The 26539-nt window shown below is 40.8% G+C and overlaps 2 protein-coding genes across 2 annotated transcripts in view; one reads left to right on the forward strand and one right to left on the reverse strand.

Moving 5' to 3' along the window:
* fam81b (family with sequence similarity 81 member B) lies at positions 1 to 11250 on the forward strand. The gene is made up of 8 exons (XM_023818315.2): positions 1 to 241; positions 1012 to 1130; positions 4149 to 4278; positions 5076 to 5182; positions 5974 to 6109; positions 6614 to 6797; positions 7280 to 7423; positions 11195 to 11250. The coding sequence occupies exons 1-7, from the start codon at positions 26 to 28 to the stop codon at positions 7411 to 7413; spliced, it is 1026 nt and encodes a 341-aa protein (XP_023674083.2). The 5' UTR covers positions 1 to 25; the 3' UTR covers positions 7414 to 7423; positions 11195 to 11250.
* Positions 7735 to 26539, reverse strand: part of skic3 (SKI3 subunit of superkiller complex) — a 24720-nt gene continuing 5915 nt past the window's right edge. The window contains exons 8-41 of the mRNA XM_023818311.2: positions 25988 to 26096; positions 25655 to 25798; positions 24924 to 25025; positions 24612 to 24736; positions 24269 to 24355; positions 23988 to 24091; positions 23771 to 23897; positions 19468 to 19647; positions 19247 to 19371; positions 17576 to 17826; positions 17294 to 17396; positions 16938 to 17120; positions 16577 to 16721; positions 16398 to 16476; positions 16068 to 16129; positions 15910 to 15966; positions 15232 to 15300; positions 14733 to 14807; positions 14496 to 14637; positions 14172 to 14265; positions 13946 to 14023; positions 13652 to 13776; positions 13377 to 13500; positions 12757 to 12978; positions 12577 to 12649; positions 12280 to 12333; positions 11599 to 11710; positions 11253 to 11381; positions 10672 to 10796; positions 10350 to 10508; positions 9785 to 9937; positions 9291 to 9421; positions 8689 to 8818; positions 7735 to 8399 (exon numbers count right to left, since the gene is read on the reverse strand). Coding sequence (XP_023674079.2) covers positions 8328 to 8399; positions 8689 to 8818; positions 9291 to 9421; positions 9785 to 9937; positions 10350 to 10508; positions 10672 to 10796; positions 11253 to 11381; positions 11599 to 11710; positions 12280 to 12333; positions 12577 to 12649; positions 12757 to 12978; positions 13377 to 13500; positions 13652 to 13776; positions 13946 to 14023; positions 14172 to 14265; positions 14496 to 14637; positions 14733 to 14807; positions 15232 to 15300; positions 15910 to 15966; positions 16068 to 16129; positions 16398 to 16476; positions 16577 to 16721; positions 16938 to 17120; positions 17294 to 17396; positions 17576 to 17826; positions 19247 to 19371; positions 19468 to 19647; positions 23771 to 23897; positions 23988 to 24091; positions 24269 to 24355; positions 24612 to 24736; positions 24924 to 25025; positions 25655 to 25798; positions 25988 to 26096 — 4050 coding nt within the window. The 3' untranslated portion in view covers positions 7735 to 8327. The remainder of the gene's footprint in view (positions 8400 to 8688; positions 8819 to 9290; positions 9422 to 9784; positions 9938 to 10349; positions 10509 to 10671; positions 10797 to 11252; positions 11382 to 11598; positions 11711 to 12279; positions 12334 to 12576; positions 12650 to 12756; positions 12979 to 13376; positions 13501 to 13651; positions 13777 to 13945; positions 14024 to 14171; positions 14266 to 14495; positions 14638 to 14732; positions 14808 to 15231; positions 15301 to 15909; positions 15967 to 16067; positions 16130 to 16397; positions 16477 to 16576; positions 16722 to 16937; positions 17121 to 17293; positions 17397 to 17575; positions 17827 to 19246; positions 19372 to 19467; positions 19648 to 23770; positions 23898 to 23987; positions 24092 to 24268; positions 24356 to 24611; positions 24737 to 24923; positions 25026 to 25654; positions 25799 to 25987; positions 26097 to 26539) is intronic.

The raw sequence follows: 26539 nt of genomic DNA on the forward strand, positions 1-26539 counted from the left end.
TGCAAGCTAGTGAAGCAATTTATTTATGGTTTATTTATTGTCCCTGAAATGTAGGCTGGCAAATCCAGAGCAGAGTATGGCGTTCTTATTGGAAGAAGCTGTTCGCATCAAAGATGACATTATTGCCAGCCTGCGTACCACACAGACATCTGTGCAGACACAGGCCTTTTCACACAGACTGCTGGAGAATCATGTCCAGACCATCACTCACATCGTTAGGCAGCTCAGCAAGAACATTGAGGTATGAGAAGTACGATCTGGTGACAACAAAATAACTCATAAGAATTATTTGGGCCTAGAGAATGACTGATATGTGACCTTCTACTAATTCTGCACTTATCAAATTAACTTTATGAAGTGATTAAATAGCTTTTCTTCTGGGACTCAGTGTGTCTTACTCAAACTAAACCATACCCAAAAAAAATCAAGCTGTTTTAAAATACCAGCCAATAGATCTAGTTTAAAAACTAGTGGGATAATAAAAAAAATCTCTGACAATGATCTAATTTTCTTATGTGGCCTCATATTTTTCTTTTGTAATTATAAATTGCTGTGATTTTCATAAATGAGATTTATAAATATTTCAGTCAAATTCCGTTTGACATTATGAAAAGAAACTTCATTCTGCATTTGATTTGTCTTCATAACAATTCTTTGCTTTTATACCGTTTTATATCTGTAATAAAAATTATGGCAGCTTATTACTTTCCACAGACATTTAATTAATACAAACTGAAAAATAAATATTTGACGATGCTTTCTTTCTTTTATAAAAGTGTATATGAACAGTATCTTTTGAAATGTCTGGATTAGCAAAATTGATGTCTTTAAGATTACTATTATGGAATGTCCCCTTTAGATAATAAATAGATCTTTTTTAATGTCAGCTATTAAAACATCTAAAATATATTAGTATAGCCTGGTTTTGTATCATTTGAAATTGTGAAGTTGATGAACACATAATTTCCTTGGAAAATGAGGCCAGTGAGTTTCCCCTGACATCTCCTCCAGATGCTGGAGAGACAGATCATCCTGAGGGACCACATATCCTCTGGGAGCAGTTTTGCTCTACAAAGCTTGGATCAGAAGAATCTGATGGGCATTGGAGACCTCAGGGGGAGAATGGCCAGGTGTGTGACTCAGTACCATCAACTTCAACATATTTACGTGGTACCTTAGCAGAACTTTAACATGTTTACGTGGTACCTTAGCAGGACTTTAACATGTTTACGTGGTACCTTAGCAGGACTTTAGCATGTTTGCGTGGTACCTTAGCAGAAGTTTAACATGTTAAGTGGTGCCTTAGCAGAACTTTAACATGTTTATGTGGTACCTTAGCAGAACTTTAACATGTTTACGTGGTACCTTAGCAGATCTTTAACATGTTAAGTGGTGCCTTAGCAGAACTTTAACATGTTTATGTGGTACCTTAGCAGGACTTTAAAATGTTTACGTGGTACCTCAGCAGGACTTTAACATGTTTACGTGGTACCTTAGCTGGACTTTAACATGTTTACGTGGTACCTTAGCAGAACTTTAACATGTTTGCGTGGTACCTTAGCAGGACTTTAACATGTTTACGTGGTACCTTAGCAGGACTTTAGCATGTTTGCGTGGTACCTTAGCAGAAGTTTAACATGTTAAGTGGTGCCTTAGCAGAACTTTAACATGTTTATGTGGTACCTTAGCAGAACTTTAACATGTTTACGTGGTACCTTAGCAGATCTTTAACATGTTAAGTGGTGCCTTAGCAGAACTTTAACATGTTTATGTGGTACCTTAGCAGGACTTTAACATGTTTACGTGGTACCTCAGCAGGACTTTAACATGTTTACGTGGTACCTTAGCTGGACTTTAACATGTTTACGTGGTACCTTAGCTGGACTTTAACATGTTTACGTGGTACCTTAGCAGATCTTTAACATGTTAAGTGGTGCCTTAGCAGAACTTTAACATGTTTATGTGGTACCTTAGCAGGACTTTAACATGTTTACGTGGTACCTCAGCAGGACTTTAACATGTTTACGTGGTACCTTAGCAGAACTTTAACATGTTTACGTGGTACCTTAGCTGGACTTTAACATGATTACGTGGTACCTTAGCAGGACTTTAACATGTTTACGTGGTACCTTAGCAGAAGTTTAACATGTTTACGTGGTACCTTAGCAGGACTTTAACATGTTTGCGTGGTACCTTAGCAGAAGTTTAACATGTTTACGTGGTACCTTAGCAGGAGCAAACCTTCTTAGCATAGTATATTTCACTCAAAACTAAAAAAATGTGCATACATTTCTGCTACTAAAAAACAGTTCCATATATTCATTTTCTAAGTGCTTATCCTGGTCAGGTTCCTTGTGGTACTCGGGGGGGTTAGAGGTGCCATTTAACCTAACTGCATGTCCCCAGACTATGAGAGGAAAACAGCATCACACGGGAGAATATCCAAATCCCACACGAATAGAGTCAATGTGGAATTCAAACCTCCAGCTTTCGAGGTGTGAGGCAACAATATCACCCACAAAGACAAAAGCAAAATTGTAATTAATACTTCATGATTGTGTATCTCACTTTTCACATGATAATGCAAGCTTGTGTTGCTGGAAGTTTCATGATAAGTGTAAGATGTCTGTCCCCACTACACCCAGACTACAGTACTAAGTGATTTCCCTACTACACTAAATTACGCTATTCTAATTCTTGGAATGTTCACGTGATTAATTATTACCTAGCTCGAGCGCTTATAAAGGTCACAGGTCTTTTAGCATAACATTATGGTCCGATGTGAATTTGTAAATCATATCAGGTAGCTCCACAGAACCCCTTTTTCTGGGGAAATACAAACCTTTTTGTAACTGACAGACTCTTCCTAGAGAGTAGCCAAGGCATATTGGATTATTCAGTATGAATTCTTGCCGAAACAAACTGCATATATTAATGCCCGTATCCGGTATCCGGATAAAGACGTCCCGGTACAGTGAGTGTCATTCTGGCGCAGCTGCAGCCCTTCAGGGAAATATATACACCAGTACGCATTCTCAGTAACTAATCTTAACAACCACAGCCCATTAGCCACAGATAATTGGTGTTTAACGTCTTCTTTATCATGCCAAAATTTGAGTATTAGGGATATTTTGGAAAGATTAATTGTGGTTTCTTGGATGGATTTAGGGTGAATTGTAGTTTATTCTTCCCTATAATATATTCAAATTTCTGGTCATCGCTATTGTGATTATTGCATTCCCAGGACAGGGAATACATATGATTTTGGGACTAGTCTGCCATCGCTGCATGTACTTTTTCATTAGCATGATAAAAAATGTTTCATGGATCTTTTTCAAGTTTTGCAGATGCCTTTCAAAAGATCTGGTGAAGATCTAGAACTGATCAAATGCACCAAATAAATTGCACCAAAACTGAAGGAGTGCCATACATAGGTGCAGGAAAACATTTTGAGCTCTGGGTGATAAAAGTTGGAATAACCAATAGTTCTTTTGTTTGATCGGTAGCTATAAACAATTTATTTTCTAGAGAAATAATCATAATGTCACATCTGAGCCATTGTGAGATAATTAACATAACACAATGTTTTTCTTTGCCGAAAACTACATGCATGAGCCATCTGCCCTACAATATTTTGACACTGCGTTACCACCAACAACCAGAGGGGGTGCTGAAGCACCCTTGGCAGCCCTGCTTCCAGAACTACTGGTACCACATAGTGACAGCAAAGAGAAGGGCAGTCTCAGACATGATCCTGTTAGTGCAATGACTAAAAATATATATGATGGACCTTTTTCACGTATTGCGGAGACATTGTATGGGTGAAAATCTGTATGGGTGAACTGATCAAATTTTGAGACAAATTTGAAGCAGCAATGCATAGTGATAAAGAGAAGGGCAGCCTCAAGAAGCTTGATCCTGTTAGCCTGATAACTCAAAAAGTATTTGATGGATGCTTTTCAAATTTTTGTAGACACATTGAAAATCTGAAAAGTGAAGCAGTGCCACAAAGTAGCAGTACATTGCTATTTTTTGCTTTAGCGTATATTTTTTGTTTGCAGTGCAGGGAATTGTGGTCATTAGTAAAAATACAATTACTATACAAGGTAGGTGTACAGTGGACTGTTATGCTCTGTTCTGCGTTAAAGGTGTGATGCCAGCATTGCCAAACTCTCTGGGGATATCAGTGCAACTGAAAGGGAAATTTATAAACTCCAGCAGCAGATTACAAAGCTCCAAACCAGCCAGGAACTACAACTTCGGGAGACTGAGCTAAAGGTTAATGTGATTACACTTTCTATAGTTCCATTTGACTTTTTATGTCAAGCTGTGTTTTCCTGATTTTGTTTTAAAATAATGTGAAACTCTATATATCCACAGAAATAGTTTTCTTTTCATTTTGTCAGTGATTCCTACTGTAAATTCTTTGCATTTTAAACATCTATATGCAAACAGACAGGGTGCTATTTACCTTATCTGGAGAGAACCAGATTACTGGTACTTGAGGTCAGGTCCATAACCAGAAATTAATTTTGAGAAGGGTCTGGTAAATTTAATAGGAGGTTCAAGCTTGTTATTTTGCTATCTGGCTACGTGCCTGATTGGGAATAAACTAATTTCGAGCGGGGGGGGGGGGTTAAAACCAGTAATTTTACTGTGCGACAACATGCATGCCTGAGATGTACCTCAATATTTTCATACCATTTTCGCACTTAGCCGAGTTGTGACCATAACGATTATTCACAGCTATGTATTAATAGCTATGTTTACAAAATTGTCACAGGAAATTGTATGAACAGGGGAATTTCAAAACACATATAGGAAATAACAGTCTTGCATAAAGATAACAGATTCAAAAGTTAAAGTATATAACATCTGAAAAATACCATAGTATATAGTATATGTACACTGCACTGTGCAAAAGGTAAATAGCTTTAAAGCTATTTATATGCACTGTAAGTTTATTTCCACAAAACAGGGCAATACCCCCAATGAGGTGCCAGTTCATGTGTTTATATGTACATATAAGAAACTTGACTGAGACACAGTGAGTCTAATTAAGTCTGTCTGTCAAGTGGTTGCAGAGTGTGGGAAAGTTGGACACTGCCATGGTAGAACACAAAAGCAGCCTGAAGATTGCGCAGGGAAATCTGTACAGAGACATGCAGCTCCTGGAGATCAAGTAAGTTCTAGTGCTTCTTAACAGGGGGAAAAAACCACCTTTTGAATATATAAAAGCCTGTGTAAGATACTGCAAGAAAAGAAATATGTGGTAGTATTTTAGAAGTGCAGCTGAAGGGAATAAAATTGGGCATTTTAGAAATTATAGGGTGCTTTCCACTCATAATTGGCATCAGAGATTTCAGTCAAAAGATCTACATTCAATAATATTAAATTTGACTAGGAGCTTTATAGATGGCCATAATCTAACAAAAATATATTGAACACTGGTAAGTTAATACAGGCAATGATGCATTGGATTATAGGGCATGCAGTCAGGCTTATTACCCAAAGCCAGGTGCATTAGTTGGTGACACTAACTAAGTGCTTGAGCTCATCAGTCTCATCAGCGTTCCAATGTTATGGATGTAACGGGAGCCCTGATTTGACATTACTGTGCAGCATAATGGTTGCTGAGGTAGTCATGTCTAAAATGTAATCGTATTGTACTCTGCTATACTTGTGAGTCTCCGGAGCGATGGCTCAATTCTAAACAGATTTCAGGGCAAAAAACACAGATACTGTAACATTATCTGAAGGTACATGAGATAGATTTCTGCAGTTCTCCTTATCCTATCTTTTACAATGTAATTATATAGCAATGTCATGCTCTTGCCGGACGGTCTGACAAAATGAGAACAAGTCTTCACAGTGTATAATAGAAGCTTTGTAGGAATTAGTCATCAATAATTAATGTCATGAATATATTTTTCTTCTCCAAGTCATTGTTGCCGTTGTTGTTGTGTGGGACAGGACCTCCGATAGTCTGAAGGGGTTGAGTGATGACAGCAGCCAGGTGAAGCAGTGGACTGAGCAGCAGCTGCGTCTCTTGGCAGACATGCAGACACAGTCCAGTGGGCAGCAACATTCTCTGCTGTGCAACAGGATGGTAAATTGTGCAAACGCAGCAGGGCAGTGCCAATAGCTATATAATGTTAATATAAGAGTAACAGTTAGGAAACACTCCTTGAAACACAGTACATGTACAATACTGAAAACCACAAGTCAAGCTAGAATGTTTTGCCCTATTATGTATCATTATTGACTGTGGAAATGCACCATCTTTTCAGGTTGGAACTAAAAACTTTGAATCAAACATTAATATTTCATTGGCAAAGGAATGGGAGAAACTTTGATATTGAGGGGAACAACTTAGTAATTGAAACACAAAGATCTATTTTTTTTTAGTGGGGGGGGGGTGGGGGGTGATTGAAGCCAAAATAAATATTGGGGGGGGGGGGGGTATACTTTTTGATGGATATTCAAAACACAGGCTTACTAATGGATTACTTGCTGTTGCTCCATACTTCTGTTACCCTTGAATTTGGCCTATTAGAGTATTAGAATGGTGAAGGAACCTTCCTTCCTGGATCCTGACAAGGTGTATGTGTAGGATCTGATTGAGAAGAAGTTCCAAGAATGTGTTGGCCCCTTGTTGGTGAAAGCTGAGAGAGCAGAGGGGCACACGGAGCAGGAAGGCAAGGCTGCCGCGCTGAGGCACCTCGAGGACAAGCTTGATGCCTTGGAGAGGAGTATCTGGGGAGAGCTGGCGCTGATCAAAAAGGAGTACCATTCAGGTCTGTTTGGCATGAGCTAATGCAGGGTCCTCCAAGTCAAACTCTCATGGGAACATCAACCAATGCAGTTAACTTTTCAAGCATTTTCACTGCAAGCTATACCAGATAAACTCACTAGGTGAGTTTGCTGCTCTTCATGCAATGGCAGAGAATGTGCTTGAAATAGCATAATTTTACTGCTTCAACTGAAAACTGCCCGTTATGGCTCTATGCCGTTAATATACTATATATTCAGCATTAAACTCTACTAAAAGCTTTTTAATTTTAAGGGGACTTACAAAAGCCATGCAATGCAAGGAATCACTTATTCCTGACATACAAATTAAAATTCTCATTTCTTTGTCCAATTACTGGAGACAAAGATGAAGTTCTGTTAATTGTATCTCTGTGAAACTTTGTCGAAACATAAAAAACATGCAACTGATATTCCATGGAGCGAGGAATTTATGCGCTAGTGAGAAACCAATTCTTTTGGTGGACAGGCTTTCAACTGATCTACGATGCGATTGAATCCTTAAGCCAAATCTCTGATGCCAAGGCTCAGCTGGATCGACAGAAGCTTGAGAACGACATCAAGCATATCCGCCGTAAGATCGTGGAGCTGAAAACCACATGAATATGCACAGGTGCATGCAAAGTAACATTACAGATTTTTTTCTTAAATTTCATTGTAGGTAAAAAATTATTTTAACAACGTTATCTACTTACAAATAATTCATGTATGTCTATCCCCTCTGACTGGTCTAAACCTATGTGCTAATGAAAGTGTTTCTGAAGTTCCTATGCAAGAAACAATTCAGTGTATATTCTAAACAAACGATTTTGCATGCATTGCTGCAAGTCAAGACAGGTACAGCTAGAAAAGATGAGCAGAGCTCCCTCTTCTGGTAACTATCTGTTTGCTAGGAACAAATGTATCATGTATGTGCACTTCAAATTCGACTAATTTCCATTTATTGAATGTAATTTTCAGAATGGACTGCAGAGGGCACAATTTCATTATCTTTTTTCCTCATTTGGCATACAGTATACAATGGCATTTTGCTTATTCAACGAAGTTTTGGAAATGTGAATGTCCCAAGGTTAAAGCACCAATGAAACAGAAGGAATATTACCCATTCACAAATGTATGTTCATCAACAATGCTGGAATAAAAGGAGACTTAAATGGCAAGCTTTCTCCTTCTCCACATAATGTCATGCTTATATTCTGCTAGGCTCATAAACGTAGTTATTTACAGAGGCAAATATTTCTTATATTGTTTCTTCACCAGCTACCCAATGTGCAAGAGCAGAGACACCTGAGTGTTTCAGGCTGTCCAGAAAATGTTAAATGTACAAAGTACATTATTAAATCAAAGTGGATGCAATTCAAAAACCTAAAATCTTACTTTCCAAACAAGCGCAGCTCACAGACATTTTAAATGGCTTCAGCATGATTATAGAAGGTTAATGTCAATGTCACAGACATAAAATATTACAGTTCATTTTGATGATTGAATATGACAGTCCTTTGTATCTTGCTTATGCATTAACACAACAGCCGTTTCTGAAGCTCCAAAAGCCGGCAGTCCCCTGATGCTTTGGCATGATTCATCAGTGTCTGTGCGGAAATAGGAAAAGAAAGATACCATAAAACCATCGACACATAGGGGATTCAACAGACTGAATAATATCTATAATTCATAACTTCACAAACAGAACAACTACCTCCGATGTAATGAATTTGTCATGTTCAGTGACAGAGGGTGCTTATTTTCACCTTGTTAATGTTTCAACTGTTTCATGAAAATGACTAAAAGCTTGGATTCTTGACATCTGATACTGTATGGAATGTGTATGGAATGTTTATGGAATGTTTATGGATGTTCATGTTGTAAGCAGATGCTTACATCTATTGGCTCCAGGTCGTTTTTGGCATGGTAGTGACGGAGGAGGTACCAGCGTGCCACTGACACCACTGTCTCGGGCTGCCCAGGAACAGGGGTGTAAACAATCCTCTCTAACTGGCGTCGTGTTTCCCTAGGCAGAGCACACTGTTAGAGTCAGGCGGCATGGAGCGCTGTCCTGCTTAGGGGGGTTTAAAAAAATAATAATAAAAATAAAAAGAGCTACACAAGTATTTCATAATTTTGCATTCCAGAAGAAACACCACAAAAGTAACAAGTATGCACATTTTAAACAAAACAACTATATAAATCACCCACAATTTTATTAATGTTTTTCATATTATTTCCTTGTAAGGTTCATGGATTAGGACGTGAATGCTTTGAATGAAGGGGAGACAACAAGCTGACCAATATTTTTATTATAGAAAAATGGTATATCCAAGGCTTGTCAACAATTCATGGGTAACTGAGGATATATGGGAAATCTCATCTTGCGACAGACTTCTAAGTTTCCTCAACATAATCCACCTGCCTAACAGGATCCAGCACCTCCAGTGAACAAAGCCTTCATAATATCATGAGAAGGAAGACTAAATGGTACTTACCTAGCCCCCATTTTAAGGGAGAACTGCAGCAGAGCCTGGATGAGAAGTGCCACGGGGCAGGGGCCCAGCTTCAGGGCTTCTGAAGTCGCCTCAAGAACCAGGTCCTTCCATTCAGCACTGGGCTCACAGGCCTAGAAACACAGGGCACATGCTACACTTTCATTCCCATAACGGAGAAGGTCTAGGAGTCCGAAAATCACCCGGTAAAGAAGCAAAAAGGGACACCTGATGCTAATCAGAGCCAAATGGCTCCTATTAATAATTCACAGGTTCTGTAGGATGAGCTCTGATGTTATACATTCCAGCAGAAATATCACCTGCTCTGCTGAATATAGTGGTACCCCCCCCGGAAGTCCTGTCCCTGTGCCACCTTCACCATTACTGTCTATAAGTTAACGACGGGCTATACTCCCTTCTGTGACTCTTAGTCCTGTTCTTTCCTGGTTTTTCTCTGTGCTTTTCGGCTGCATCCCCGCGCTCATGCACTGACTCACCATGCAGGGCCCCAGGGACAGAAGGGCCAGCCGCAGAAGCGTGGCCATTTTCCAGCTGAAGTGCCCCATCTGAGAGGCCAGCTGGAGACTCTGCCTGTAGACCATCACAGCCTGGACCAGCAGACCCTGAGTGCGATACACCTCTGCCAGCCACTAGATAGGGAGGACAGGGTAATAGGAGCAGAGAGAGGCTTCTGTAAACACTAAATATTTAGCTCGGATGCAGTCTTTCCCTTAAACAAGAATAGATCGGTCAGGAGTCATACTTCCTGAAAATTATGGAAAAACCAAAATGTTTAAAAGTATTTGACAGTCAAACTCCTGAGAGTCTTACTGAAAATTAAATGGAGTTACTTAAGGAACATACCCTTAAAATGTACAAATAAACTACATATAAAAGAAACAAAAATGTATACAAAAATAAATAGCCTCAGTTGTCTCGCAATTGACTTTGATTGTGATGGTCAATGACATTAATAAATTCCAGTGACACCAGAAGGCTTTTATGGCAATATTAGGTCACCAGCATGAGATTCTGAAGGTGTAACTGACGGGTTCTACTCACATGCCAGGCAGACAGGGATGCCTGGCCAGCAACCATCATGCTGCTAAGTTGGTCTAAAACTGAGCTGGGCAGGGTGGGGGCAGAATGCAGCAAGTTCTCACACTCGATCTGCCGTAGCAACAGAAAGACTGCCGGCTGCTCCGGTGACATTCTGAGAACCTGAGAGACGGCACAGGAATACGGAGCGCAGAAAGTGAGGAAAATGGACCACTTTCTGTCTACTGCTTTAACACAGGGAAGGAAAATGAGCAGTGACATCAGGAGACTTGTAGCAGACCAGCAGGTTTTCCAGCAGAGAGCATAAGCAGGTTTGGTGCCATACCTCAGTACAGAGGCTCTCGGCCTCCACGTGCCGCCCAGCCTGCCTGAGCCCAGAGACGGCCTGCTGCAGGGCCCAGGCCTCCAGGGCTAAAGCCTGCGGCCTCTCCACCGCCTCCACTACCTTCACTGGGAACAAGGAACACAAAAGGCGGCCCTTTGTCATAAATCTCAGCCCTGGCTTTAACTCTGAATATGAGTACCATTTTCTTGTTTGTCTATAACACAAAGAGCCCAGAGTATTCAGAAATGTTGGATGCTGTCATATGTAAAGTAGTTAAGAGAAAATGCAAACAAGTATGTAAATAATAGCTCTGCTTAATTTGTATTTCTTTATTTTCTGTTTATTTGTTATTTATTTATTTAGATTTTTCTTTCTCACTCTGTACAGCACTTTGGTACTTTGGTTAATTAAAAAAAAAACTATATAAATAAATTTGACCTTGACCTAAAAAGATACAGCTGCATCAGTGCAAATTTTTAGAATGTTTATAATCAAAATATCAACAATTTTAAATATTCCACAGAGACCACAACTGCCAAAATGACAGGGAGATGGTCTACAGACTGGCGATGACTGCAGACCTTCCTCGGACACCATGCTTAGCAGCCTCTTCTCAAGGCCCTGCCAGCGGGGGGCCGCGCCAGAGAGCACGCGGGCCACGTTCTCCGTGTGACAGGCCGCCATGAGTGCGGCCCAGCAGGCCGGGTCAGCTAACCGAGAGCAGGAAGGGAAATCAGTCAGCTACAGCAAAGAAACCCCTTAGGTGGGCAACAATCTATGTATATACAAAGTAAAGGTAATCAGGACGGAATAAAACAAATATTTTTCCATTCCCAATAACATTATTTGAATATGTAAAGATTACATTTTAAAAATTTATGTATCTTGTAAGCAGAGTTTCACATTACTTCCATTTCTGTGTCATACCTGGTGAAAGCAAAATAGCTCTTTGTATGGTTTTTAAGGCATTTTTCCTCTGGTCTTCCTTTGAATGCCTGCCAGCAGCCAGCTGATTAATGCCGCTGAACAACAGCGCCTTCTATAGGAATAAAAGAGTACTGCCATTAAAACGCATGAAAATCCAGGGAGCGATGTGTATGGTTATTTATTAGCCAATACAATTTTCTCAGCCAGAATATCAATCTGACTTAGAACAGATTACAAGTTACAACAAAAGCAAACTAGGAAAATTATTAAAACAGATCAAATACTTTATTTAGGAGTTTGTGGGGCACGCAGGGTTAAGTACTATCGATGTAGAACAAGGAGCCGTTTTAGAACCTTTCAAATATACAGTAAAAGCACATTTAATACAGAATTATATGGTTTTCACCATATATTTGGAAGTCTCAAAAAAATTATTATGAAATACCAGTAATGGGTCTCTGGAGGGTCATTATGATTTTTAAATAGCTGATGTCAGAACATACTTTATTTGTTAAAAAAATGTTATTTCTCTGGCTGCACAGTGAAGGAAATAAAGGGACATCAATCAAAGCAGACTGTATGTATACACACTCAGGAATTCACTGGTGCTGGTAGTGGCCAGAGAAGGAATGAGTCCTCCCACTACTAGAGGAATCTCTAATTGACTTAAACAGACCTTACCTTTCCCTGAGTCACACTGGAGTGGCATGCCACTGCTCCGGCAACTGCACCTCCCTATGACACACATATGCTTACAATTAATTAAAATTCACATGGATACTTCCCATTACCTTAAAGCTATAAGGAAATTGATCTCAAATTATTTCTCTAAGTGTTTCCATCCACATAACCTGAATAAACAATCTGTCCATCTGTTTTGAAAAAGGAACACCCTACAGAGGAATCACTGGAGCTATTCAGCAGAATGGTGTGTTTATCCACCAGGAGTTCTGTCACCGATATTCTAATGCGACTCACTTCTGCTTTTCTGGGATAGTACTGAGGCACCAGTTGAGACAGAAGGGCCCAGAGGGAGGGGTTTCCTGGGTTTCTACCAGGGAGAAACAAAACAAAACAAATAAAAAAAGCATCAGCACTGAGCTTCACTTCGTTCTCCAGAAAGCCCCCCGAGCGCCACGCTGGCACATACTGATCTACCTGTGCACAGCCCGGGCAGCCTCCCTCTGCACTGCAGCGCAGTTCCCCTGCAGAGCCAGCAGGGCGCTGGTCAGGATACAAAGCTCCTCCACAGCCACCTGGTTTCTGGGCAGCTTCAGCAGCTCGGAGAGGGCGGCGTTGGCCAGGGTGCCATCGCCCTGCACCAGCCCCAGAGCGCATAGGCACTGCAGGCTTTCGGGTATGGGGTCCTTCAGCATGGAACTGAGGGTCCGCATGCGCGCACACACACACACACACACACACACACACACACACACACACACACACACACACACAAACTGCTTACCCATCAGTGATGGAACACTGACTCACATAAATGCATATTCATACACAAATTCCCAACATAATATGAAAACACTACATGGCGAACTTGGTTTAGGGCTATAATTGAGGGTTTAGAAAAACGTAAAAAGAAAACACCACAGAAATGAGACACATACACTTCAAGTATTTTGTGTGTGTGCAAGTATGTGCATTCACAGTATGACAATTTTCAGTTTTAAAACCAAAAGTAATGTGTATTATTTGTCAACATCCTTCGAGAAGAAAAATAAGGCATCGGCGTGGAGGGGAGTATGTAGAATAGGCTGATCACGCACCACTTGAAAAGCAGAGTCTTAGCTGCGTCTGTAGAGCCCCTGTGGCACTCCAGCAGAGCGAGTGCCGTCAGAAGGCAGGCCTTCTCCTCCTCAGTGCAGGCCAGCGCTGTGGCTGTCTCATAGGCTGGGAGGGTACATCAACATACCATTATTCATTAGAGACACGTGTAAAGAACAACAACAAAATGTACAATGACGGTCACAGGTGTTTTCATGCCGTTTCTCGCTAATACACACCCATGTTTTAAAAAAAAACAAAATCTTGAGACACTCACTGTTTATGCTGTCCTGCAGGCGTCCAGCCCTGAAATATGACAGAGCCAAGCCTGTGACGTCATGAATGTCTTCTTGTGGTGTGGACAAGTAGATATCCACCGCCTTCTCCCACTGGCCTGTGTGACTATGGGAAACATGGTTGCGTATTCTTAATATCAGGAGGTAAATCCCCCTGACATATACCTTATTATCTCAGAGCTATCAATGGGGAAAGAGAACTTGACTGTTTTTTCCTTTTTAAAATGAAAAGCACCCGTTCATTCTCCTATAGTAAATTAACTGAAGAGTACTACCAGAGCGCACGACCATAGTTTCTTAATGCAAAGCTGAGTTTTTTTGTAGGAGGCCCCGCCTGAAGTAGCTCCACAGCTCTGCGAAGAGAAAGTCACTCTTATTATTGCAAATTTAAGGTGTAATATAGACCAAAAAGCAGAAACAAGGGGAAAGGGCCATCAAATGTGAAACATGTTTGTCTAGACCCCAGTAAATCAAGCAGAAGGAGATAAGTTAGAGTTTTACCTCTGGTAAGCTTGAACTGCTAGCTTTTTTAGCTGCAGGTGTTCATTGAGGTAACCCAACATAGTGAATGCATCTGAATCAGTCTGGATTCTCTCTACAGGTAGAAGGTAGAAGGAGTCACCAGTATTAAACCCTTAAAGTAACGATTTCTAAAACCAAAACATTGTCAAAAGCAGCTTTAGGTGTTTTCCTTTTGTCACTTCGTTATTGTATTCAGGTGTGATTAGATTTGTTTCCACACTACTCTCAACTCATAAAAGAGGTAATTTAAATTACTGTGTTTTTGCATTCCTAAAGCTATACACAGCAAAAGGAATGACCCACCTGTGTATTTGCACAAAGCCACCTGAGCAGCCGATACAGCATTCATTTGTACGATGTTGTAAAGATAAAGCTCAGAATTCCTGTTGGTTTTGTCCAGCAGTGTGGAGCACACCCAGAATGCATAGCCTTTCACACCTTCTGTCTGATCCACAGGAAAACATGGAGAGAGATCTTGTGAGGCTTAGCCCTTAATATCAGTCTGAAGAACAGATAGTACAGGGAGATCCCTCTACTTACATGGGTGCTGAGCTCGGTAGTGTGTCTGAAAAGATCCATGGTGTCATAATTACCTATATTCTCTGCTATGAGAGCCTGTGAAAATATAGAGGTTGCCAGGTTTGAAATCTATTCACCTTGAAATTTAAAAGTTACTATTAATGAAGAACTAGCTTCAATGACTAATTTAAGAAGAAGTAATCTAAAAATTTAGTATGAAATAGAGCTGCACAATATATCTTCTAAGGGCTGCGAGATACATTGTGCGCATGTGCAATAATCATTGTTTTTGTTGGCACTGCTTTGTGTCTGTTGACACAATTCGCGCCAACAAGACCAACTTATCTAACACACTGTTGGTAGATAAGTTCTGTTTGGCTATAGTTCATTTTTTGGTAATTTCATCCCATTTGTGTCTCTCTGAACCCATCTACCCAGTACTAGCTAGGTGCATCTAATGAAGGCCCCACAGTGCAAGTTAGACTGTTAACACTAGGAAAACTCTGAGACTGAAAAGTACCTGCCCAATCCAGCAGTTGACATATGATGGTTCCAAAGACTGGGCAGTATTGAAGGCCTTATATGCAAGCTGCGCAAAGAACAAAGCAAAGCATGGATGAAAGTTACACATTTGTAATCAAATAAAAACTATCCACATATAAATAAACTTTAGTACATTTGTTAATTTTTTACTCTCTCTCTCTTTAATTGAACACCCGGTAAAGCATTTTCTTTCCTTCCTTCCTTCCATCCATCCATCCATCCATCCATCCATCCTTCCATCCATCCATCCATCCATCCATCCATCCATCCATCCATCTGCAATTAATAGTGGTTAATTAGTATCATCAAGTAAATGAAAATATGCAAAGCAATGTGTCCTCTGTGAATGTATTTCTGTCTAAATATTCAGTGGGATTTAAGAAATATTTAGATCAGGGGTGCCCAACTCCAGTCCTGAAGGGCCGGAGCCCTGCACATTTTTGGGTTTCCCCTCATTTAACACACCTGATTCAACTCCTTGTGCTAATTACCACACAGCTCTTGAGCTGAATCATTTATGGTGGAACAGGGAAAGAACTAAGCTACACAGGGCTCCGGCCCCCCAGGACTGGAGTTGGGCACCCCTGGTTTAGATGGGACATTTTTAAAAGGAAAAGAAGAAGAAAAAGAAAGAGAAAAACATACACCAGCATACCTCCATATTCTCTTTTTTTAGGTACAGGGCACCAAGGTTTGTCCAGGCAATGACATTCTGACAAGAAAAAAAATGCTGTGACAATTGTAGGCACATATATTCTAAATAACACTGAGACACTCTTTCTACTCAAATTGTACGTGCCATGCTTTTCTTACATTTGCTTCCATATTTATAGATTTAATGAAGGAGTGTTGAGCCAGGGCAAAGTTTTCAATTCCTAAACAGAGAAAGAAATCATTTTTAAACGCAAAAACTCAAACAATTAGAAATCCATCTGTTAGTCTAATAAACAACACACTGTAAGGAGCCAGGCCTAGACGACTCAGAGACACTCTCAAGCAGCGGCGGATCCTCAAGCTGAGAGACGAAGACCGTGGTCTCAGCATAAGGTTTTTTAAAAGGATTTATCTTATAAGCATCACATCAATCTTAACGATAAAGCTGAGCAAAGAGGCTACGGAGTCAGGGCTCAGGCAGGGATTCACCTTTACTCATGGCCACTACGCCCAAAGCATTCCAGTAAGTGTAGTTGCTGGCGTCCAGCATTATAGCTTTCTTTAAACACTGCAGGGAAAGACAGAGGGGGGAGCAGGGATACGTTACTGACCTGTACCAAGTGATGATGAATGAACTGATCTATAAACCACTCTCCAGAGTACCATACCTGTAGAGATTTTTCCAGAGGCAGCAGGGAATCCTGCTTCTCCTCTGAGAATATCAACTGTCTGGACTGATGGTAATAGTTTAAGCCAAGGTCATGCCATAAGTTAGCTGCCTCTCCCATGCGTTTCAAAGCCTGGGCATAGCACCTGTGACCAAATGAACAGAATTACATGGTGTCTGCATTTAGCCATACCAAGAAATGACACTGTGAAATGACTTTAAATGAGAAATGAGTTGCGTTTAAATGTGTGCTTCACAACATTTTGAAATAAAAAAAAATGTATCCATCAATATCATGAAAAAGATCTCCTATGTTTTTAATACCAAAGAGAAAAGGAGAATACTTTCGCTCTTAAGCCTACCTTTCTCCAAGCTTCAGGACCTGGTTCTGGTCAAGCATGTGTTTCTGATCTAGGGGATCCAGGCCAGATAGCAGGCCAGGTACCAACAGCTTGGCTCGACTGGGTGAAACAATGTGGGTGGCTGTACAAGCATCACCCAACAACTTCCACAGGCAGGACAGGTCCGGTCTCTGCTGTACTGCTCTGTAGACACAAATGACAGGCTAATGCTCTCTGAGGCCATTCACAAGGATACAATTTTCCATGTTTCTAGCTTCCTCCATTTCATGGAAAAAAACAGGCAGAGCAAACAGTAAAAATAATCCATCAATGGCATGACTACAGATGGTGGTATATCGGGTGCAATTATTCTTTACCTGAACAGGAACGCAATAGCCTCTTGAAGGAGGTCAACAGCTCTTCCATCCAGGTAGTCCATAAAAGCACTTCGAGCCATTGCCAAAAGGCATTCCCCCAAACCTGTGAGGCAGAAAATAAATCTTAACTACTGCAGGGCACCTTGGCATTTACCTACATTCACAATGAGAGTGACATGCTTAAAGTCTCTCCAACCCATAAGACACCATAACCCATCCGCTGAAAAGTTTAACTAGCAGATGGTGCTCAGCTGCAGCCCAACAGCCATATGCCAGCCACACCTTTCAGTGCCGGAACGTAGTCCTCCTGCTCGATGATCTGCATATACTCTTTGACGGCTTCCTTGAACTTCCCCAGGGTCTGCTTGATGGCAGCCATCTGGTAGAGGTTGTAAATAGACTCGGGATTGAGCTCATGGGCTCTGGCAAAAGTCTTGAGAGCAGATGTGAACATCCTCCTGTTCAGATATGCCTCTCCAAGACATTCCCAGCAGATGTAATCCTGGGGGTCAGCTTTTAGAGCTGCTTGGAGGCTACATGAAAGCAAAATGGAAAGCCATTAATCCATCAAGATGGTCATAAGAAAAGGACATATGTATTTTAGATATTCTATACATATACACCATAATCTTATACTATCTATGCAAAGAAATGGCACTCCTTGAAAATTATAGTATAAAATACACATAATGATTCAAATGTTCTGTTCAAGCATTTGAAGAAGATGTAGATTTTAATATTTAATTATTTTTGTTAACACAAAATACTTTGAGTATGACATTTTCCTCCCCTTCCACATTTACTCCCAAATGACAGGCTCCCAGCTTCCGGGAAACATCCCCTGTGAATGATAACAGCACGGAGTCTCTTCCTGTAAAATGTGACAAGACTGGGGGACATTTCTAGAGGGATCTTGCTCCACACAAAACAATTCAAGATCACCGAATGTCTTAGGTTTGCACCTACAGGTGTTAAATGAGATTCAAGAGCCCAGAAGCTGAGATAGACACTGCATTTGTGGTGTTGGGTTCCGGCAAACATGTTGATTTTGATGTGTGTCTGGAGTTACTGGGGCCAAGTATGAACCTCCACACAGAGGCAAACACCTTTTCAGTTAAAATATCCTGGTACGTAGTGAAATTCAATATGCACTGGCCTTAACAAGTCCTTGGGCTACTGGTAACAAAACAGCCCCAGAGCATCACTGATCCACCGGCATATTTTACTGTGGAAGTCAGGTGTGCTTGCTTGTACGTGGTACTCTATTGAAGCCAGAAATACATATGGTGCATATTCCAACTGTAGTTCCAATGATGCCTGACAAAGTTCAGGTGTTGCAATTTGCTCAGTATTAGCTTCCTTTGTGCAGCCCTTTCAAGAAATTTGTTGACATGCAGGTAGTGTCTAACAGGTCACTTTGAATCTTGATAATGGCAAGATTCCAACAACCAGTTCAGTTCTGAAACTCTAATCTGGGGATTTTTCTTTAACTCTTTCCCTCCAGACTTCTGCAGCTTTAATAATTATTATTGCCTTGAGGGTGTTTGGGGATATGTTCAACCTTATAAAAATTATATATACTCATTACCTAATCTGTGCAGGTCAGCAAGATAAGAAATCTCTATCTTTCCTCATGGTGATGGATGGCAAAGGGATTTTACATACATGCAATGTTCATGCATACACCCCAGCGACATCAGAAGCGGTGAAAAGCAGTAATGCAGTTCCTACAGACCAAGACTCGACACAAAAGAACAGAATTTCATACAATAGGTCACTGTGTTTGTTTTTAATTTATATATTCTTTAGGGAAGCCAATAATATTGTAATCTGTTTAATTGAGACCTACAGCCTCCTTGTACTGAGACACCTGAATAATAATTTCACAAACGATCATCAGAGCTCCACTGAAAACAAACAACTCAATCTTCTGCTGCCTGGTCTAAAACTTACTCTTCAGTTGCCTGGGAGTGTTGACCAGTCTTCAAGTAGTACAATCCTCTTCTCACCCAGGCCCACTTGGCCAATCCAGGCGTAGCCGTATCTGTTACTGACTTAAGAACGCCCAAAGCAGAGTCCTGAGAAAGACAGGCAGATACATATTATTGATAAATAAGCAACCTCAAAATCAGGCTAGCCACTTAAGAAGTAAACAGGAAGCATGCAGGACACACCATGAGCCCCTGTTCCATGCTGAGGTCCACTGTAGCCGCCCCAGACTCCACATCACTACTGTCGAGATCAAAGGCCCGCTTGTAGCACCCTCGAGCTCGCCCGAGCTCCTTTGCAAAATCTCGGTAGTAGTGTCCTAGGTACCGGAATGCTGATCCGAGGAATGGGTCCAACCTTGCTGCCTGAAATAAAGATGATAAGAAGGCTTTGGTAATGATTTAAGTGAAATTGGTGAAAATTATGTACAACAGGGAAATTTTGAATGTCATAATGCACATATCTGACTCTGTATTTAAGCAGTTGCAATTTGTGGCTTCCATACTGATTTAATTCACCAAAAAAACCTTAGCTGCCTTCCGATTCCTTGTCTGATCAGCCACAGTCGGGTGCAGCCAATTTTATCATTCATGCTCTGTGACTGGCCATTAGGGGTGTAACAATATACTCAGTTCACGATTCGATACACTTCACAATGCCCGGCTCATGATTCGATACACTTCACAATGCCCGGCTCATGATTCGATACACTTCACAATGCCCGGCTCATGATTCGATACACTTCACAATGCCCGGCTCATGATTCAATACACTTCACAATGCCCGGCTCATGATTCGATACACTTCACAATGCCCGGCTCATGATTCGATACACTTCACAATGCATGGCTCATGATTCAATACGATTCACGAAATTAACGAATGTAATTTGACTGGTACTGATACTTTAATTTCTAAAGTGCTAGTGACAGTGGTCGTTGGAATTGTGAGATATGCCTTGGCAAGAACGGAAAGTAGTGGGTACTTTTTGGTATTTTCCCTCCTCCATTTCAGGGGGCAGCTTGTAAGTGGAACAGGGAACTCATTTCTGTACATGCCAGTCTCTATGTCATGGTTGGACTGGGAGAGTGTTGGTTCACCCAAAGACTTCCCCAAGAGATCTTCCAAAGCGGTCTTTTTAGAAGGTCCTTGATCCAGCTCTGCTTCAGATGTTGTGTCTTTCAGACCTGCCTCATTTGTCAGACCCCCAGCTGCACCAAGTTCTTCTGGATGCTCCACGGTCTGAATCTTACAATATAAAACAACAATTTTAATCCATAGCTACAGGTAAAATAGCTTACTTTAACACTTTTGACTGGCCCTGCACTTTTGAAAAGTACTATGTGCATTGAGTAGAGTAACTTAAACATTTGTGCTATGCATCAGTCTGTAGAATTTCCCACATTAGCACCCACACACACACACACATACCATTACAGAGCAGGCAAAAACACAGACTCTAGGCAAATTATCACGAAGTAAAATTAAGCCTACCTTCTGCTGCAACTGGACTGATTCCTCCTTAAGCCTGTGGAAAACATCTTCACGGTGTTGCCTTTGTAGGTTGGGTATAGTTCGAAACCGAGGATCCAAAGCAGTACTCTCCAGTATGTAGTCCTATTTCCAGTGTGTATTTGCCAGAAAGGTTTATGAGGATGGCTCTCTTCATGTCTGTCACAGTGATGGATCCTCCTCATTAGGTTCCATACTCTGTTCAACTATATGCTTTAAGGGTACTACAAGTGAAATCGTTGCAGTCTTTTCATCAGACAGAACAGATGTGGCTGACTTTAGGGGTTTTTAGAAGCTTCATTATGTTCTCAGTGTCACTGATCACAGAGCTGTCCAGAGTATCGAGTCGACGGGCATTTTTCCGTACATCCATGCTCATGAGCGCAGCTGTTACAGGCTCTTGTTGCTCAGTATACAGTAGCATTCAAGCTTTTCCCATTGAGCTGTTCCATCTTGTGACAACATCCACTATTAGTTTATGTTCTGCAACCGTAAGTATACTTTGCTTTGCTGCAAGCACAGCTGTTGCTGTGGTACTGCAGTGGAAAAAAGACAATCTGTCATACATACCAAGCAAACGGCTGACACAGGCGGTACGGGAAGCCAAATTCAAAGTGTGTGCAAAACATTTAACATGCGGCGACAGCCCGGCTTCTCTCACCGCCACCTCCATGTTCTGAGCGCTGTTGGTAACAACAATGTTGTTGTGATTTTTCTCAAAACCTCTGCAATGTTTGCTCCCGTGTGCGACTCAAAAAGTGGCAAGTTTGGAGCACAAAATCTTGCATTTCGCACTCGTGATTATGTGTGCCATTATTGTAATGTAGCTTTGAACCGCTATCGATGTCCACCCGTTTATTTGGCTGTCTGCCTCTGTAACATTCGTTTTTGTCTCATTATACAATGTTCGTATCACTGACTGACTAAAGTGCCGACGTGATGGAATGTTATTTTTAGGCTCAAGCGTCTTTATCAGTCAGCGAAATCCCACGTTATCAACTAGTGAGTAGGGTCTTGTCTTCTGAGATAAACACACCTGCTTGAGGTTCTCTCTTGGGCTCTTGCACTCGACGGAGGTAGTGGAGAAAGGAAGGCAAAACTACTTTACCGACATGTCTGAGTATTGTCTCTTTCGGAGCTAGTGATTGCAGTATCACTTTATGGTGCCGTAAGTGACGCAATATGTTAGTTGTGCTACCAGTTGTGTAGAGAAATAATTTCTTTTACGGTGTTTGCAAGTTGTTCTCGTCATGTCCGTTACCTTTTCACGATTCTCCTGTCTAGTCGCAGGGAAACCAAACTGCTGCCAAACTTCTGATTTAAAAGACGATGGCGTTTTCCACAGTTTCGATTTCTTCTCTGCTGCTAGTGACTAGATCATTTGTTCTTTGCATATTGCTAGCATTTCCATGGCAGTGCAACACGGATGGACAGTGGCACCTATCGGTGCAAACACTCAACAAAAGGCACATTTGGCTACATCGCGCAACACAGCTTAAACACTGCGATGTGTATCGAAACATAACTGCATCGCAAAATTTCGTGGCAAGAAATTTTGTTACACCCATACTGACCATTGCTATTCTTCCCTTTTCATAATCATCTTCACATGCTTACATCTGTTTCAATCTCCTCATTAACAGACACCTGGTATGTGACAACAGCCTAGATCTGGTGGATTGCAGGATTCATACCTTTCACACCTAGCTGGTTTCATAAAGTGGTTACCTCTTATTTATGAAAATTTACATAAAACATGCTTAGGTACCAGTAGGACCTGCTTGCTTCCAAAATCCCTTCAAGGCTAGATGAATTATGCATTCAGAAAAGCCCTCCTGCGCACCAGGGCTAGGCTGCTCTCTTTGCACTTGTGGCCTTCCAGATAGCCTCAACTCTGCCCACTCTCTTTAACAGGGTGGTTTCCCCACAGAACTGTCAGTAAGAGATTTTTTGTTTATGACACCGTTCTCTATAAACTTGAATTAGCGGAGGTCAACAGCTTAAAATGCTTTAGCATGCAAAAATCCTAGGAAGGATAAATGACTTGCTGTTTGTGTCAGCAATCTGGAATACATAATTATTTTAGATTTAATAAGTAAGGAATAATTGACGACGGGCCGTTGAATTATTAGAAAAATAATGCACACCCGAGGTGGTAATGCGGCCACGACGCGAAGCGGAGTGGCCGTTACACCTCGGGTGTGCATTATTTTTCTAATAATTCAACGGTCCGGAGTCAATTATTCCGCTTATACTACGGTTGCCACACCTCAAGACATCGATCAGATGATATATTTCAAGGGATTCGTCCGGTTTTTCTACTTAAATCGCTATTGTGAGTAGGATTATTTCTTCCGCATCTCATCCAACGACTCTTTTGCTAGTTCCAAAACGTCATTAGCTGTTGTTTTTTTGGTGTTTTCTTCGTGTTTTTCTCCCTCGAGTATGTCTAGCTGTTCTTCGCTGATCGTTTTATGTCTTTTGTTGTTGCTGGCTGCCTTTGATGTCGGCTTCCGTTTATGTTGTTTTTCATCTGGACTGTCTAATACTGCTGCAGCCCAGTTGTTGAAAGTTTCATATTCACCGTAAATATTAAAATTTACTTTCGGAAAATCGTCTGTCATGTTGTTGTTTTTGTTAGTCCTGTGTGCTGTATAGGTACTGTATGCTAATTTCCGTTATTAAAGTTAACTATGCGAAGTGATATGGAACTGTAATACGGTCAAGAGAGCTGCCTGGAACTACGTTCGCCGTGCGTTTCCCTGAAAATAATTGCACACCTCAGAACGTTCGTCAGCCAATCAGATTCAAGCATTCAACGGTCCCGTAGTATAACACTTTTTAACAAGCTGGTTTACCCAGCAATGGTGTTATTTAACATAAAGCCATGGTACACACGGATGGAGAGCAATAGCGATCAACTAGCAAGAGGTCTGAACTATTTTGACGAATAATGAGCAAAGAGGATGAACTGACCTTTAGCAAATGCTCATGAGCTTTTCTTTTGTCACGTCGAGTCTCCTCACCCATGTGCCAGTACAGCTTTCCCAACAGGAAGTAGTACTCCCCAGAGTTTGGGCACTGCTCTACTGCCTTCAGGAAGCTTTCAGGCAAAACAATTATTTGGTTTGAACAAAATGTTCCTTATAGACTGACAGATGAAAAATAAAGAAAGCAGAAGGTTTAAGTATACCTCTGTTCTGCTTGCTGGGTTTCCTCCTTGGCGAAATGCACCAGTCCCTTCAGAGATAAGGCATCTGCCTGGCTGGGCTGAGACATCAGGACCTCAGATGACACCTGGTGGCGATTTATTTTTATAGTATACATATTAGGCAATTCATGTATCATAAAACACAGACAATATTCATAAATTTTGGGGCAACATTTAACTTGAAATTATACAGGGAGACACACTGGAATTCATAAAGTAAATGTGATCTGCTTATAAGAAAAGTGAAACTGTACACTCTCTACCTGAAATGCTTGTTCGATGAGTCCTTTTTGCAAGAATGCTCTTCCTTTAAAGGACATAAGAACTGGATCCTTTTCAGAATTTGGAATCTAGAAGACAAGAGTTTGAAAAATTATTTAAAACATTTTAAGAGCATTATTTTAAGGAATAGCTTCAGATATATCATTTAAACAAACTCTATTCTTAACTTTCAACTAAAGCTGAAGGCTTGCACAAAATACTGGCTACAGTTTATTGGCTGTACATCCACAAACCTAAAACTTTCAAGCATTTTCTTTGAAAAGGACCAGATACGAACAAGGATGAGAGTCTTGTTTCCAGTGATCCACAAACTAACTGCAGTACCTGTGAGAGAATCTCCAAAGCCTCATCAGCATTCTGCTGTCCGCCACTTCTGACCAAAGCCTCAATCTTGAGCTGCATAAATCTTTGGCTTAGCTCGTCCCCTCCTTCACAACACAATTTCATCCCTGTAAATACATTCACTTCCATTTATTTACCAGATACAGACTGACTTATAGGTCTGCGAGTCCAAATATAACACAGGTAGTCTTTAGACCAGGTGTAACTTAAATGGCTGATTCTAAACAAGAAATTTCACAACTCAGACTTTGAGGGATTTGAACTTAAGAAATCAGAAGAATACAAGCAGTGTACCTTGAGTGCAGGAGACAATGACATCTCGATATTGGTGCATTTTCAGTCGGGCTTGGGCCTGGCTGTACCAGCCAATTATACAGGAGGGCATGCGTTTCAATCCTAAGACAAATTTAGTTCATGCTTGGTAAAGTAACACAATGAACCACATCACTTAGTTTAGTGGATTTCTGGTGCTACATAGCCCATATAAATTCATGCCACTACCAATGTCCCATTTGTAAATATTTCATAAGTGTAAGAGGTGACAATTTGTTAAATAAGGCTGACTACTAAATATTTTCTGTATTCAGCTAGGATAAACACATATAGGGTGAACATGCTTGCGGCATCTACGATGTCCTGCAACTCTTATAAAAACCATATTGCTTTAATCCTGTGAATGAGCACATTTCAATCAAAAGTACATTTTTGTTATATCTAATTCACTACAACTGTATAAAATATTTAAAGTGTAAACAAAGTTAATATTTGTTCGTTCCTTATTTGAACTAGGTGTGTGCGGATCAGTGTGTGTGTATATCAGTTCAGTTGTTTTCTTTTCTAGCTCTTATGGCTACAACACAAAGTGGAAAACCTAGGTTTTTGCAGTTATTTTTCTAGATATTCCCATGGCTGCCCTATTTTAACTACAACCTATAGATAATTGAAAGATGACAGGCTTGTAAATAATATTTGCACATTACATGCAAATATTACAGACATGGCATAATATGTCTGTCTCAGTTCACCTTGATCCAAACGCTTGACAGCCGCTTCATATTCCCCGTCCTCCAAAGCTCGCATCCCCAGACCAATGTGGCCTAGTCCACTATCCCCGTCGGCCTCCAGGAGTCTAGAGAAGCTTTTGGCTGCCTCATCACTGCAAAAACCTCCTGCACACAGCAGATAATGTTAGGCACTTCAAGTCAGGCACAAAACAAGCACTTAGAACAGCTCAACCCAATAGCAAATGCAGCCCACAAAGAAACCACATAGGCCTCATGTTCTGAGAGATCGAGACACTGCAAGTACACAGCACAGGGTCCTGCACCGGGCCTGAGGAATGCCAGCGGAGCTCTTACTTGTCTGAATATAGTGCAGGCTGAGCACCTCCAGAGGAAAGGCATCTGAGGGGTACAGGCACAGCATGCTGTCACACACTTCTTTCATCTTCACTTCTTCATGTTGCAGCTGGAACAGGAAATCACCCAGTACAAGAGCAACATCCTGTATGACTCTATTATATAACATCCTGAAAAGTGAATATTTTTGTACAATATGAAGGCATATTGTAGTTCATATACCGTTATATTTAGTTAGCCAGAATTAGTATTAGGTATATCAACTTATGATTAAAAAATTACACAGGACAACAAAAAAACATTTTTTTAAATCATCAGAGACCAAAACACATTTTTCACGCTGATTCCATATCTGTTTTCAGTTTTTTTCTGTCACGTCAACATTTTGATTTATGAGTAATGCTAGTTAATACTGTAATCGCAAGTATTGTGTACTAAAACAAAAGCATCACTGTAGTATAGGGTAACATATTCTTTAGAGCAAAATGAAATAAACAGACAGTGGGCATAAAGAAATTGAAAAGTGTTTGTTAACCACCATTGTTTCTTCAA

The sequence above is a fragment of the Paramormyrops kingsleyae genome, chromosome 2 (assembly GCF_048594095.1).
Source record: "Paramormyrops kingsleyae isolate MSU_618 chromosome 2, PKINGS_0.4, whole genome shotgun sequence".
Lineage (NCBI taxonomy): Eukaryota > Metazoa > Chordata > Actinopteri > Osteoglossiformes > Mormyridae > Paramormyrops > Paramormyrops kingsleyae.